Source organism: Mesocricetus auratus, unplaced genomic scaffold (assembly GCF_017639785.1).
Source record: "Mesocricetus auratus isolate SY011 unplaced genomic scaffold, BCM_Maur_2.0 Super-Scaffold_100007, whole genome shotgun sequence".
In the NCBI taxonomy this organism is placed as follows: Eukaryota; Metazoa; Chordata; class Mammalia; order Rodentia; family Cricetidae; genus Mesocricetus; species Mesocricetus auratus.
Window position 1 is genome coordinate 96,290,187 of NW_024429191.1, and position 13,932 is coordinate 96,304,118.

The window sequence follows — 13,932 nt, forward strand, 5'->3', positions numbered from 1 at the left end:
AGGCACGGGGTCCTCTCTCTTAGACTCCGCCCCCTCCGGGTCTAGCAGTCAAAGACAAGCCTTCATGACTTCCTAATCACCCAGAAGCAAAGTTCTATTCTAGACCCTACTTAGCTCATGTTCCCCCTCTTTGTGGTCATCTTCCGATTCATCCTTATTTTATGCGCATTGGTGTTTGCCTGCAAGAATGTCCTTATGAGGGTGTCAGGTCTCCTGGAACTGGACTTACAGACAGTTGTGAGCCACCGTGTGGGTGCTGGGGAATTGAACTCAGGACCTCTGGAAGAGCAGCCAGTGCTCTTAACTGCTGAGCCATCTCTCCAGCCCAACCTGTAGTCTTTTTTTTTTCCTTCAAGACAGGGTTTCTCTGTGCAGCTCTGGCTGTCCCGGAACTCACTCTGTAGACCACCTGCCTCTGTCTTCCGAGTGCTGGGGTTAAAGGCGTGTGTTACACTACCTGGCCCAACCTGTAGTCTTCCTACGTCCCATAGCCAACCTTGAAATGGAAGATCTAGAGTTGAGTGCGTCTCTACAAATGGTCCCAGCGACATCTGGGGCCAACGGGACCCAAGCAGGGAACACCTGATTCAGTTATAGAGGGGTATAGGCAAGTAGGTAAAGAGGAGTTCGGACATGGCAGGTCAAAGGACAAGGAGAATAAGGGCAGCCAGCATAGCTGTTCTCACCCCCCCCCAACTTATTGTGTAGCTTGACTGAGTGTGGCACACCCCACTGTACCCAGATTACCGGTGCAGGGACAGAACCCAGGGCCTTGTGAACTTCTGGTGCTCCTGTGTCGTAACTGCTGGGATCATAGGCACACCCAACTGTACCCAGATTACCGGTGCAGGGACAGAACCCAGGGCCTTGTGCATGTTAAACAAATACTCCATTGTCTGAGCTCCATCTTCAGATTCAACTTCCTCTCTTGTAACCACAGCCGTGGATGCTGGTTCTCGGGCCAAGAATTCACCTTTGAAAGTGCCCGAGGTGCCTGTCCGCAGGCTCGCTTGCGGCCCTGGGGGAGACTCACCCCGGGTTTTCGTTTCCATTTTTCCAGCTCATGTAACTCAGTGTCTCGCTGCAGCTGTTGGTCTATGGTAGGGCCTCGTCACTTATGCTGGGCTTCAGGGTACCCTGAGTCACTCGATGAAAGGGTCTCCATCACCTTCCGGGGCATTGCATCCCGGACCTGGGGTCCTGACAACCAGCTCTTCAGGCTTTGGTCGCGTTCCTGAGGTGGGAAGCCTTGCCTGGGAGCCTGGCCAGTCACTCAGTCAGCCAGGAAGCAGATGCTTCTGTTTCTCTCTCGCACGCTCGTCCTTTAACTCACTGCTATTTTGTGCCATGCAATGCCACGTGTCCTGTGTGGAAACCCTGCGAGTGCTCTCGTGTCCAGAAGGCTCCGGCTCTGGCAGAAGGAGGTGGCGTGGCCCCTGCCTGTCACTTGCTCCTCAGCTCCCCCACGCCCCCGTCCCTTTGTTCAGCTTCAGCATTCTGCCCAAGCTAAAGGAGTCTGCCCAGTGGTTAAGGGAGGGCGCCTGTTCTTGCAGAGGACCCCCCGTGTTCGATTCCCAGCGCCCATGTGGAGGCGCACCTCTGGCACCAGCACACGTGTGGGCCAGAATTCCCATAGGCAAGAAAAATAAAATAGGCCTGGGGAGGTGGCTCAGTGGTCGAGAGCGCTGACCGCTCTTCCAAAGGACCTGGGTTCGATTCCCAGCACCCACATTGGCGACTCACAGCTGTCTGCAACTCCAGTTCCAGGGGATCTGACACCCATGGCAAAGCACCAAGGCATATAAAGAAAATAAAAATAACAAATTAATAAATTTAAAATAATAATAATAAAGAAGCTGTAGGTGTGATAGGTCTGAGGCGTGGTTTGGACAGCCAGCTCCACCTGCTTGAGGGTGTGGGCAGGAAGCTGGAGGGCAGTGCTGGGGTGTGGAGTCTAAGGGGTAAACAAACATCTCTCTGTGTAGAGTAAAAAGGAGAAGAAGAGGAGAAGGCAGAGTCAGATGGCCACCTCTCCCTCAGAGGCCGGTCCCCCGCCTTCCGCTTCTTCTGGCCTCTGGAGTCTGGATATACCCTCAAGCCCTGGATCCCAGGACTCAGCCTTGCCCCGGAACCAAGCCCGGCAGGGTGGTGTGGGCAGCCAGCCCGGCCAGGCCCTGGACACGGAGGAGGACGGCTCCGTGCGTGCCGAAGGCAACAGCACCCATCGGCGGGGTCACGCTGTGAGAGGCACAGACAGGGGCACAGGAGGTGGGGCCCAGGGGGACCCTGTTCCCAGTAACCCCACGGAAGTCAAGGGCCTCAGCACCTCCAAGCCCTCGGTCGACGAGGGCCTGCCCCAAAAGGGGGACCGTGGCCCAGCCCTTTCTGCCTCCGAAGGCCCCTGTAAGGACACCGGTGCATCCCAGAGGGCCCCATTGCCTGAATCTAAGGGGGAGACGTCTGGACACAAGAAAGAGGTGCCCTTGATTGCAGAACCGGCTGCCTCAGAGGTGGGCAGCAGGGAATGGTGGGGTGGGGTGGGCGTGTCTTGTCCGTCAGGGACTCTCCTTGCGGCTGGTGCTGAGTGGAGCCCCGGAGCCAGTGTTTCATTTTGTCACTACGACTTTGGGTTTGGGTCGTCTGTTTCTTCCAGAGGACCGATGGTACTACAGCCGAGGCAGCCAAGCCGGCGAAGGAGGACGGGAAGGCAACAAGAGACGACGCCCAGAAACAGAAGCCGTCCCCTGTGAGCCCTGCTCCCTCCAAGCACCAACACCAGGTAGAGGCTTGACTTGCCAGGAGGTGTCCGGTATGCAGGGCTCCTTTTGTTTGCCTTAGAGGCCGCTTCCCGAGCCCCCCATCTCTTGATGAGCTGGAGAGAGGCGGGAAGAAGGAGTTCCCCGAGGAAACACGTGGAAGGGTCCTGGAAGGGCCGTGAGAGGAGGTGGGTGGCTGGGTGAGACCGGAGGAGGAAACCAGGAGTGAGGGGTTCAGCCGTAGACACAGAAAGTGCCTGACAGGAAATGGCATGAGCCAGGGCCCTAAGGTAGAGCGTGCTGGGCCTGTTCTCAGAGAACAAGGAAGCTGGTGAGGGGTAGAGAGGCTGTGGACAGGTTAAGGGGGAGGGGGGACTCCTGCAGGTCATGGTAATCCAGCCAGAAGACCCTGGCTGGTTCTGAGCAAGGACAGCCTTGGCCCTGGCTGCTGTGAGACATGTCTTGTCTTAAGCACTGCGATTTAATTGCTTGTTCCAGGAAGCTGAACCCAAAGGCAGGTTGGCTGACACCAGGAGGAACACCCAGCCGGAGGACCAGAAGAAGCCAGAAGAGAACAGAAATTATGCAGCGGCTTTGAAAAACAAAAAGGAGGAGAGAAGCCAGAAGGCCGCTGCACCAGAGGCTACAATGAAGTGGGACATGGCCCCTTGTAACGAGCCTGTCACAGCTCCTGTCAGGTCCGGCCTGCGTCTTTTCTCAGTGTCTTTGGAATGTTCATCTTTGGGAGGACGCCTCTGGGTAGACCCACCTGGGACACCTGCTCCAAATCCTCTTTCCCATTGATCCCTGGGTACCTCAGTCAATGTGGTCCTAAGACGCTCTCCTGGGTGAAGCCACCACTGTCCAGACTCCTAACCCGCCCCACCCCCACTAGCCAGCACTAGCATGTCGGAGCTGAGTGTCCTCCAACCACCTGGGGAGACGCGGCGGCCTGCTGGGGGCGCTGTGTCTGAACCCGAATGCCTGGCACTTGGCACTCAAGGGTGTCGACACATCAGAGCAGTAAGGATGGACACGTGCGCGCGTGTGCACATGTGTGTGCGCACGCAAGTGTGCTTATTCCCGTGTGTGTGCGTGCACATTATCCGCAGCTAGTGCTTCCTTCTCACTCTTCCCAGGACACTCAACCCAGGGGACGGGGTCACCGTGTACTTCCACGCCATCGTCTCCCGTGACTTCGCGTTCAACCCTGACAACCACAGAGTGTGTGTCAGAGGGGGAGACGGCCTCGGGAAGACAGGCTGGACTGATGCCTGTGAGATGAACTACACCAAGTGAGCATGCCCAGTGCTCGGAGCTGTCCTTGCCATTAGTGTGGCCAGAGCAGTTGGGCACACTCTATCCTCCCTTCCTTTTCTTCCTTCCTTTGCTTTTTCTTCACCCTGTTTTGGTTTGTTTGTTTGAAATAGGGTCTCGCTGGCTGGCTTGGAATTCAATAGTAATTCTCCTGCCTCATCAGCCTTACATGGCATGCACTACCTACCAGGATTGGTGGAAAATGAATGTTTTTTTTAATGTTATTTGTTTAGATTTATTTATTATGTATACAGTGTTCTTTATGCATGTCAGCCTGCACGCCAGAAGAGGGCTCGAGATCTCATTATAGATGGTTGTGAGCCACCGTGTGGTTTCCGGGAATTGAACTCGGGACCTCTGGAAGAGCAGCCAGTGCTCTTAACCTCTGAGCCGTCTCTCCAGCCTGGTTGTTTGTTTCTTTTTTTTGTTTTGTTTTGTTTTGTTTTTTGAGACAGGGTTTCTCTGTAGCTTTGGAGGCTGTCCTGGAACTCACTTTGTAGACCAGGCTGGCCTTGAACTCACAGAGATCCGCCTGCCTCTGCCTCCCGAGTGCTGGGATTAAAGGCGGGTTGTTTGTTTCTTGAGACAGGGTTTCTCTGTGTAGCCCTAGTTGTCCTGGAACTCGCTCTGTAGACCAGGCTGGCCTCGAACTCACAGATCAGCCTGCCTCTACCCCATGAATTCTGGGATTAAACGAGTGTGCTATCGCTGCCCAGCCTGAAAATGAACGTCTCAGCATGTCTCCAGCATGCATTTCTTCTCCATCTTGCTGTGGCTCTTTTCTTCTGGGTTCTGGCCGGCAACCATGCCCTGTTCTAAAAGCATTGTAGCCTTGGGGCTGGGCTTCATGACATAGTGTCCTCTGGTAAATGGGCATATTATGTTCCTCCGCAGAGACCTTCAGGAGCTCGGGTCTCTCGTCGAGGGCAGCATGGTGATTCCCAGGGAGAGCCTGGACAAGCCCATCCCTTATAAGTACATCATTCACCGTGGTGGCAGTAGTAGCAAGGATACTGCGGAGTACGAATTCATCTATGAGCAGCCACGGAAGAAAGGCGAGCACGTGAACCGCAGTCTGTTGGTGGAGTCTGCACTCTTGGACACTGGAGGTGAGCCCTCGAGGTGCCCGAGTGGGTCCGCTCAGCTCCCTGGGTCTCTGGGGGAGCAGGCGTGGGGTTCGGGTCCTCTGCTTGGCACTGGCCCTGCCTTCTGCCTTGATGCTGAGTAATGCTTTGGAGGTGAGTGTGACTTCACCCTTCACTGTGTGAAGGGTCCAGGGGAAGCCTTCCATCAAAGAGCTGGATCGAGGGCTGGCTGGGATGGAGGGTGACTGAGTGTGGGGCGGGAGAGGCGGTGGCTTGGCTTTGACAGTGACGTGTTTATAGAGAAGGGACAAGGGTCTTTTCCACGCTCTCCATTTGTCTTCATTCCCGTACATTGCTTACGTCCTTTCTTGTATTTGTTTGGCTGGAGCTTTTGGGAGGGGCACCCTGGTCCCCCTGTGTCCTGCTGCCTGCTGGACTTGTCACCCTGGGTTCACAGCCCTGTGTCCTCCTTCCCCGGTCACAAAACTGTTGAGGAACTGCCCAGCTAGGTGCCACATTCCCCTCTTGTCCCCTGTCAGAGGCCAGAGTCGTGAGCAGGGCCCTTCCCTTCTTTGTGAGTTGTTTTGGTAGTTGAAGCAGCTGCAGACCCGGGAGAGACAGGTAGAGACCCTGTGGAGTCACTGCAGATAGTCCTGGTGCTTTTGCTTTGTTTTCCAGTGCTGAGGGACAGAACCAAGGGTCTCAGCATTGACACAGCTTTGAAAGTATTTTATTACATGTATTGTGTGTGTTGTGTGTGTGTGTGTGCACATGCCATGGCATGCTTGGAGGTCAGAGGGCAACTTACCAGGTGTGGCAGTGGGGACCCTTATCGACACCACTGTCTCCGAAGCTCCCATCAATTTAAAAAAAAAAACATTATTTATTTGTATCTTATGTACATTGATATTTTGCTTACATATCATCTGGAACAGGAGTTACAGACAGTTGTGAGCTACCATGTTGGTGCTGGGAATGGAACCCAGGACCTCTGGGAGAGCAGCCAGTGCTCTTAACTACTGAGCCATCTTTCCAGCTCAATTCCATCACTTTTTTTAAAGACAGTATTTAAGTATGTTACCCAGACTGGTCTTTAATTCTATTAATTAATAAATTCATTCATTCATTCATTATGTACACAGTATTCTGCCTGCATGTATCCCTGCAGGCCAGAAGAGGGCATCAGACTTCATTAAGATGGTTGTGAAACCACCATGTGGTTGCTGGGAATTGAACTCAGGACCTCTGGAAGAACGGGCTCTTAACCCCTGAACCATAAGCTGGACGGTGGTGGTGCACACCTTTAATTCCAGCCCTTAGGAGGCAGAGGCAGTTGGAGCTCAGTGCCATCGAGGCTAGACTGGCCTACAAAGCGAGTTCTGGGATAGTCAGGACTGTCCCACAGAGAAACCTAGTCTTGAAAAAACAAAACAAAGCAAAATTTTAATTTAAACAAAAATTAAAGACAGACATTTTTATTTTACGGGTCTGTGTGAGTACCTATATACTTTTTGCAGGGGGAAATTGTTCATCAGAGCTAAATCAGACAATGCTGGCAAAGAGAACACAGTATTCCTCAGATACAGCTGCCTAAGGACGGGTAACCACAGCCCGGGGGAAGAGCCAGGACCCCAGAAACCTCAACCTAGGCCCTTTCGAGGAGCCCTAGACTGGTTTTGCCAGGTTCACCTCTGGACAAGGACATAGACGTAAACTTTTCCTCAGGGCCTCTGAGAAAGTCTGGCTCCCCACATGGGCGGTTTAAATTCTCCATTGTATGCACCTAGAGGCCAGAAGGGGGCGTCAGATGCCCCAGAGCCGCATTTACAGGCTGTCGTGAGCCACCATATGGGTGCTGGGGACTGAACCACAGTCTGCTACAAGAGCAGCCAGCAAGTGTCCTTAACTGCTGAGTCAGCGCTCGGTTTTGTTGTTGTTGTTGTTGTTTGGTTGTTTTTTTTTTTATTTTTTATAGAAACAATCTTATTTTACATATCAATCCCCCATTCCCTCACTCTCCCATTCCTCCTCTCCCTTTTTTTTAAAGACTGGGTTTCATGTAGCTCAGGCTCGCCCTGGCTGTATAGTCAAGGTAACCCTACGTTTCTGATCCTCCTGCCTCTGCTACACCTGGCAGTTATTGGGATTGCAGATCTGCTCTTCCCTTCCGTGGTTATGTGTTGCTGCGGGCCTAGCCCAGGACTTTGGAGGTGCTGACAGCACTCTGCCAGCCCAGGCTGCCCATTACTGACCTTGGGATGCACTTGCCCGTCCTGTGCTAGCTGACGGAGTGGGCTGATGACCTGGGTTTTCCCTTCTTCCTGCCTCAGGCTGCTTCTCCTACATTTCTGCCTTCTAGGGGAGATCAGGCCTGGGGGGGAGGGGTTGTGGAGCACATCCGTATGAGGTCCCGTCCCGTCCCCCGCCGCCCCCCCCAGCCGCCTTCCAGGGGAGGTCAGGCCTTGGGGGAGGGTGGGGGGGTTTGGGAGCACACCCGTATGAGGTTCTTTTTCCCACCTTCTAGGGGAGGTCAGGCCTCCGGGGGTTGTGGGGCACACCCGTATGAGGTTCTTTTTTTTTCCCCCCTCAGACTGGCATCAGTACGATGACATAATCTGCATGAAGCCTCCTGGGAAGTTGCAGAAAGTTAAAAATTTCATTACCGATGGCACGAGAAAGGACCTGGTGAGGGGGAAGAAGCAGGCTGCCGTGGTCATGCTGGACCGCATCTTCAGCATCCTCCAGCCCTGGAGTGACGTCAACCTGAGCAGCTTTATGACCCAGTTCAAGCAGTTTTACTCCGTGATCCGAGTGCCAAGGGTCCATGATGGCGGGACGAGGACATGGTCCAGCCTGCAATACGATGAGAAAGAGGTACCCTCTCCCCACTGCCTCCAGCAGCAGCGCTGGCGTACACAGGCGGTGTCCCTCGACCAACTAGAGGCCAGGTGGCCCCTGGAGTGAGTGGGCTGAGTGCAGATGCAGGACAGGAGGACCTCATGCCACCCTCCTGGCGGGGTTCCTCTGTGCCCCACCCCCAGCAATGGTCGTGAGCTCTCCCGGAAGGGGTGGGGTCCTCATCATACCCTACACTGTGGTGTGGCCGTCCCTGGGATACCACCTCCTATAACCCCCACCCTGCAGGGCTGGGGACTGAGTGCCTGTGTGCTTCCGTGGTGAAGCGCTGGAGAGAGGCGAGTGAGCCCTCCCCGCCCGCCCCTCCGCCCCCGTACTGGTGCCTCTGAGTGAACCCTGCAGAGCTCACGCATCTTTCCCTCCAGGTGAGGATGAACCTGTGGGATCACGTGAGAAAACAGATGCAACCCTTCCTGGAAGGGAAGAGTGGCGACTCCCTGCCTGCCGACTGCCCTGTGAGGAGCAGACTGAAGCTGGGCCTGATCGTCCTTTTCATGGTGGAAACGGTTGACTTCGTTGTCTCTAAAAGTGACCTGGTCTCTCTGTGCTACCTCCTCATCCCCAGTGCTGGCTCCCCAGAAGCCTTTCACAGTGACCTGAGCCCCATCCTCAGCAAACCTCAGAAGTATTTCCTGTTTCTTTGTTTTCCTCTGTTTTCTGTCTTATGTGTGAGGGTGTTTCACATATCCGCGTGTTTGTGCCCTCGTGCGCGCGTGCCTGGTTGCCTGTGGAGGCCCCGGAAGGATCTCCTGCTGCTGGGGTTACAGAGGGTTTGAGCCAACATGCGGATGCTGGGAGCTGAACCCGGGTCTTCTTCAGGAGCATCTCTCTGGCCTCCTTATCCTGACTGTTGTTTTTTTTTAAATGATAGTTTTACTGTGTAACCCAAGCAGCCCAGACTCACGAGATGTCTGCCCTCAGCTTGCCGAGCACTGGGGTGTGGTGTGAGTCCCCACACCTGCTCGGGGAGCTGTGGGCGGCGGTGCGAGTCTGTTGTCCCTGGGAACTTTGGCAGGCTAAGGTGGGAGAATCCTTTGAGCTCGTGAATTTGAAGCCAAACTGGGCGTGTCGCAGTAAAGGAATACATGTACACGCAGCATAGGCTTTGAGTGCTCCCACACACGTGTCTCAGTGTCTGACATCCCCAGGGGCGTGTTCCCTGCAACTCTGCCTGGGCCACTTACACTAGGAAGCGTGCTATCACTGCTGGGTCACAGCGAGTTTGGAGGTGACCTCTTAGAGCCTAGTGACCTTGCCTTGGGCTGTCTGTGTGAGATTCAGGCTCTCGGGCAGCTCTTATTGGGCACCAGGCCCTTTGGCTTCATGTTTTAGACGCCCCAAGCGACTGATACACATTTTGTGAAAGGTATTTCCTCAGCTACGTAGTGTAGACAGAAATGACTCTTGCGGGCATCTGCCGGGGGATTGGTGAGGTTGCTGTAGGGTGGTCTGGGATAACGCTATGCTTCTTGTGGTCCATCTGCTGGTGTGGACCCTGTCCAGCCGATGGTGATCACAGACCACTGGGCCACTGTCCCTCGCTGACACCTCCATTCCCTTCTAGATGGCGTGCATACTTGGTAAACCTGTGCCACAGGTGCATAACTGATGGTGTCGAACGCTGGCTGGGCACTTTGCCTGTCCTGCACCGCTGCATGCAGCTGTCCCCACCCAGGAAGGACTCTAAGAGCCTGCCCGAAGACTCCTGGGCAGGCCTCGAAGGAATCTCTTTTGCAAGTCTCCGGGACAAAGCACCCACTAAGTGAGTTGAATAGCTACACTTAGGATGCCAATCCCAGATCTGCAGGCTGTGCACTCTACAGCCAGGCCCCTGCTGTCAATCTCTGCCCAGTTATTTCGTGTGTGTGTGTGTGTGTGTGTGTGTGTGTGTGTGTGTGTGTGTGTGAGCATGAGTGTGTGTGAGTGTGTGAGTGTGTGAGCATGAGTGTGTGTCTGTGTGTGTATGTATGTGTGCGTATGTGTGAGTGTGTGAGCGTGTGTGGCTCAGAGGACAACCTCCAGTATTTGTCCTTCCTTCCATGTCTCTGTTCTTCTTTTCTTACTATGTATGCCTAGGTGGCCAGCACATTATTTTTGGGCATTTTCCTGTCCTCACAGAAGCGCTGGGACTATAATACCTGCCCGTGCCATATGTCTGTTACATGCATCTGAACTCAGGTCCCCAGACTTACACAGCGAGTATTTTTATATCAAGCCATCTCTCCAGTCCCTGCCTCACCTTGTTTTCTTCAACAGTAAGAGCTGCTGGCTAGGAGGCTCCTATGCTGCCTTAAGTAGACAATAATGGTAATGTCTCTCCACACAGGGGCTCCCCTCTGGTATGAAAATCTTACCAGAAATTCAAGTTATCAAATCTATACTTTCTCTGTTTTCTTTTCCCTCCTTCCCCACTTCCTCCCTCTCCCTCTCCCTCTCCCTTCCTCACATTCCCTTCCTCATACTGGAGAGGAACCCAGGGCCTAAGCAAGTGCTCTCCCACTGGGCCGCCACCCCGGATGCTCACATACTGTAGTAATAGGCACATTTCAGCATCACAGCACACAACACTGTACATAATCTGTTCCTGTTTCCCCTCTGCCAGTGGGACTTTGCTGTGCATCTAGGAAAGGCTCACACCTCAGTGTTGTGGCGGCAAGAAGTATTTCAGAGACTGAATCGCGGTTTGAGGAAGGCTGTCAGCAAGTCAGGGCCAGCTGTAAATCCTCCCCATATGCCGCAAGAGACATGTCTCCTCATTGTGTCCTCTGTGAACATGAGGGTGTGTGTGTGAGCGTGAGTGTGTGAATGTGTGTGAATATGTGAGAGCATGAGCGTGCGAATGTGTATATATGTGAGTGTGTATGTATGTGTGAGCGTGAGTGTGCGTGAGTGTGAATGAGTGTGTGAGAGCATGAGCGTGTGAATGTGTGTGAATGTGTGAGAGCACGAGCGTGCGAATGTATATATGTGAGTGTGTATGTATGTGTGAGTGTGAGCGTGAGTGTGTGAATGTGTGTGAATGTGTGAGAGCATGAGCATGTGAATGTGTATATATGTGAGTGTGTATGTATGTGTGAGTGTGAGCATGAGTGTGCGTGAGTGTGAGCATGGGTGTGTGAGTGTGTATGCATGTGTGAGTGAGAGCATGAGCATGTGAATGTGTATATGTGTGAGTGTGTATGTATGTGTGAGTGTGAGCGTGAGTGTGCGTGAGTGTGAGAATGAGTGTGTGAGAGCATGAGCGTGTGAATGTGTGTGAATGTGTAAGAGCAGGAGTGTGCGAATGTGTATATATGTGAGTGTGTATGTATGTGTGAGTGTGAGCGTGAGTGTGAGCATGAGTGTGTGAGTGTGCGTGAGAGCATGAGTGTGTGAATGTGTGTATGTATGTGTGAGTGTGTGTGAGCACGAGTGTGTGAATGTGTGTATGTATGTGTGAGTGTGTGTGAGCATGAGTGTGTGAATGTGTGTATGTATGTGTGAGTGTGTGTGAGCATGAGTGAGCGTGAGTGTGTGAGCATGAGTGTGTGTGAGCATGAGTGTGTGAGTGTGAGTGTGTGGGCATGAGTGTGTGTGAGTGAGTGTGTGTGAGCATGAGTGTGTGTGTGTGTGTGTGTGTGTAAGTTCCCACATATATGATGAGCAGTGAGACCAGAATTTGAAGTTTTTGAGAAACCGGTGACACTAAGTAGAACACTACCTTAGAAGAAAATGTATTTCCTAGAAAAATCTCCCTCGAACTTTTACAAAGTGCCGTCATTGCCACCGCATGGTGGGAAAGAACCACCTTCCATTTGAAATACAAGCCTCTATATTTTCAGCTTCTAATTTTCTCTTTTTTTTTTTTTTTTTTTTTTTTTGGTTTTTCGAGACAGGGTTTCTCTGTGGCTTTGGAGCCTGTCCTGGAACTCGCTTGGTAGTCCAGGCTGGTCTCCAACTCACAGAGATCCGCCTGCCTCTGCCTAAAGGCGTGCGCCACCAACACCCGGCCAGCTTCTAATTTTCTAATTAACTACTGCTATAAGTTATTTGATAGAACAGAAGTTAAAACCTGAAGTGACCCCCGAGAAAAGCCTGTTAACTCCACTTAGCCTTGAGTGTGTTTCTCTTAACTATACGAGGATGTCTTTACTCCAGCCTTGAGTGAACAAATTCTCAGGGAGACCCCTGTGTGATCAGGGTTGGGGGTAGCTCAGAGTGTGACAGGCAGCGCCTGTCCTCTGCCTGGGAGTTGGGCATCAGGCACACTGAAGAATAGCGTTGTGATGCCCAGGACGGATACAGCCTGGTGCAGCTAAAGGTAGGCCAGGCAGGCTGCTGTCTTTCCCAGAACTTTAGGAATAAGAGTGGTATGTGTGCTGTGGGGTGTCATGGTGAACCCTGGCCTCTGGAGGGGTAGGTGTGGGGTCTGGGAGTCTTGGAGACAGGAAGACAGGGGTGGGGACTGTGAGCGGCCTACAGTGTGTGGGGACAGCGGTCGTCCAATGCGGTATGAGAGCTAAGACAGCTGCTTCTGGGTGAGACCCCACTGCAGGCCGGGCACAGAAACGGATGAGCCACTCATTCCGGGAACTTGGATCTCAGTTTCTGCCAACTGAATCCACACAAAACATGAAACTCTGCCCAGTTCTACCATGACCTCAGTGTGGGTTGAAGGAAAGAGCCCTTCGTGGTCCGTAGGGAACAGTCGAGTAGCCGGCCCACCCTTGGAATTCCTCACCTTGCTTCCATTCCATTCCTGACCGACTTCTGTTTTCCATGAGGCTTTGCGACCCTCCTGGCTGTCTTCCTTCGTGTTGGCTCTGACAGCTGCGGTCTCTCCTCAGGTGTGATGTCCTCAAGTTCACGCAGTCTAGGATGGCCCTGCTGCACTTGGATGAGTACCTCTTCCGCTCCTGGTTCAGTGTGGTCCCTCTGGAAAACCTGACTTCCTACTTGGAAAACTCCACGGAATACTTGAGTCATGTGCCCGCTCGAGTCCTGGATTGTTTTCAAGGGATTTCGTACCGGCTTCAGAGCCTGGAGAAGATCTCCCACCAAAACACAGAGGTGTGTGTTGGGGATGGCCGACCAGCAAGGAATAGGTTATCTGTGACAGTCCCCAGCAAGGGTTGGCTGTGACAGTGTTTGGAGTGACCAGTGGTAGGGTGCTCTCCTCATGAGTGGAACCCTGGGGCCCACTCTCAGCGCCACAAGCCATGAGGAGAAAGATTTATCTAAAAATGTTTGACAGATGTGGGGACAGTTCCTATATAGGCAAAGGTTCATCTGCCCGAGTTCACTCTACGTCAGTAAATAGAACTTGGGCAATCAATAGCTTTTCGAGTTTTCTTCTAACTATTTTGCACGGCTGTGTGGGTGTGAGCTTGTTTCTCAGCTTCTGTCTTCCACCCCTTGTCTTTTTTTTTTTTTTTTTTTTTTTTTGGCTTTTTGAGACAGGGTTTCTCTGTGGCTTTGGAGGCTGTCCTGGAACTCACTTGGTAGTCCAGGCTGGTCTCGAACTCACAGAGATCCGCCTGCCTCTGCCTCCCGAGTGCTGGGATTGAAGGCGTGCACCACCAACGCCCGGCTCACCCCTTGTCTAGATGTAGAGAGTTGCATGTGTCGGGCTGGGAGGACGGTCGTTCGGTAAAGTGCTTGTCGTGCGAGGATCTGAGTTCAGTCCCTGGGACTAGCAGGAAACGCATGCAGGGCAGAGGCTGGGGACTGAACTCCTCAGTGGGGAGGTGGAGGTGGGCAGGTCCTTGCTTAACTGGTGGTCTCCAAGCCAGTGAGGGACACTGTCTCAGAATAAGGTGAATAGCTTCTGATGCGCGTGTGCGCGTGTGTGGGCGTGTTCAGGAAATACAAAGCGGTGA

At 53.1% G+C, this 13,932-nt stretch overlaps 1 protein-coding gene across 4 annotated transcripts in view; it reads left to right on the plus strand.

Moving 5' to 3' along the window:
* The window catches only part of Rnf213 (ring finger protein 213), a 102,337-nt gene that overhangs the window by 18,769 nt on the left and 69,636 nt on the right, over positions 1-13,932 (plus strand). For all 4 annotated transcript variants that reach the window (XR_005878564.1, XM_021227024.2, XM_021227023.2 and 1 more), the window contains 9 exons: positions 1,986-2,510; positions 2,654-2,779; positions 3,255-3,454; positions 3,896-4,051; positions 4,968-5,182; positions 7,749-8,032; positions 8,440-8,699; positions 9,639-9,836; positions 12,901-13,123. Coding sequence is in view for 3 of the 4 variants with exons in the window: in XM_021227024.2 (XP_021082683.2) it covers positions 1,986-2,510; positions 2,654-2,779; positions 3,255-3,454; positions 3,896-4,051; positions 4,968-5,182; positions 7,749-8,032; positions 8,440-8,699; positions 9,639-9,836; positions 12,901-13,123 (2,187 nt within the window). In the remaining variant the exon portion in view is untranslated. The remainder of the gene's footprint in view (positions 1-1,985; positions 2,511-2,653; positions 2,780-3,254; positions 3,455-3,895; positions 4,052-4,967; positions 5,183-7,748; positions 8,033-8,439; positions 8,700-9,638; positions 9,837-12,900; positions 13,124-13,932) is intronic.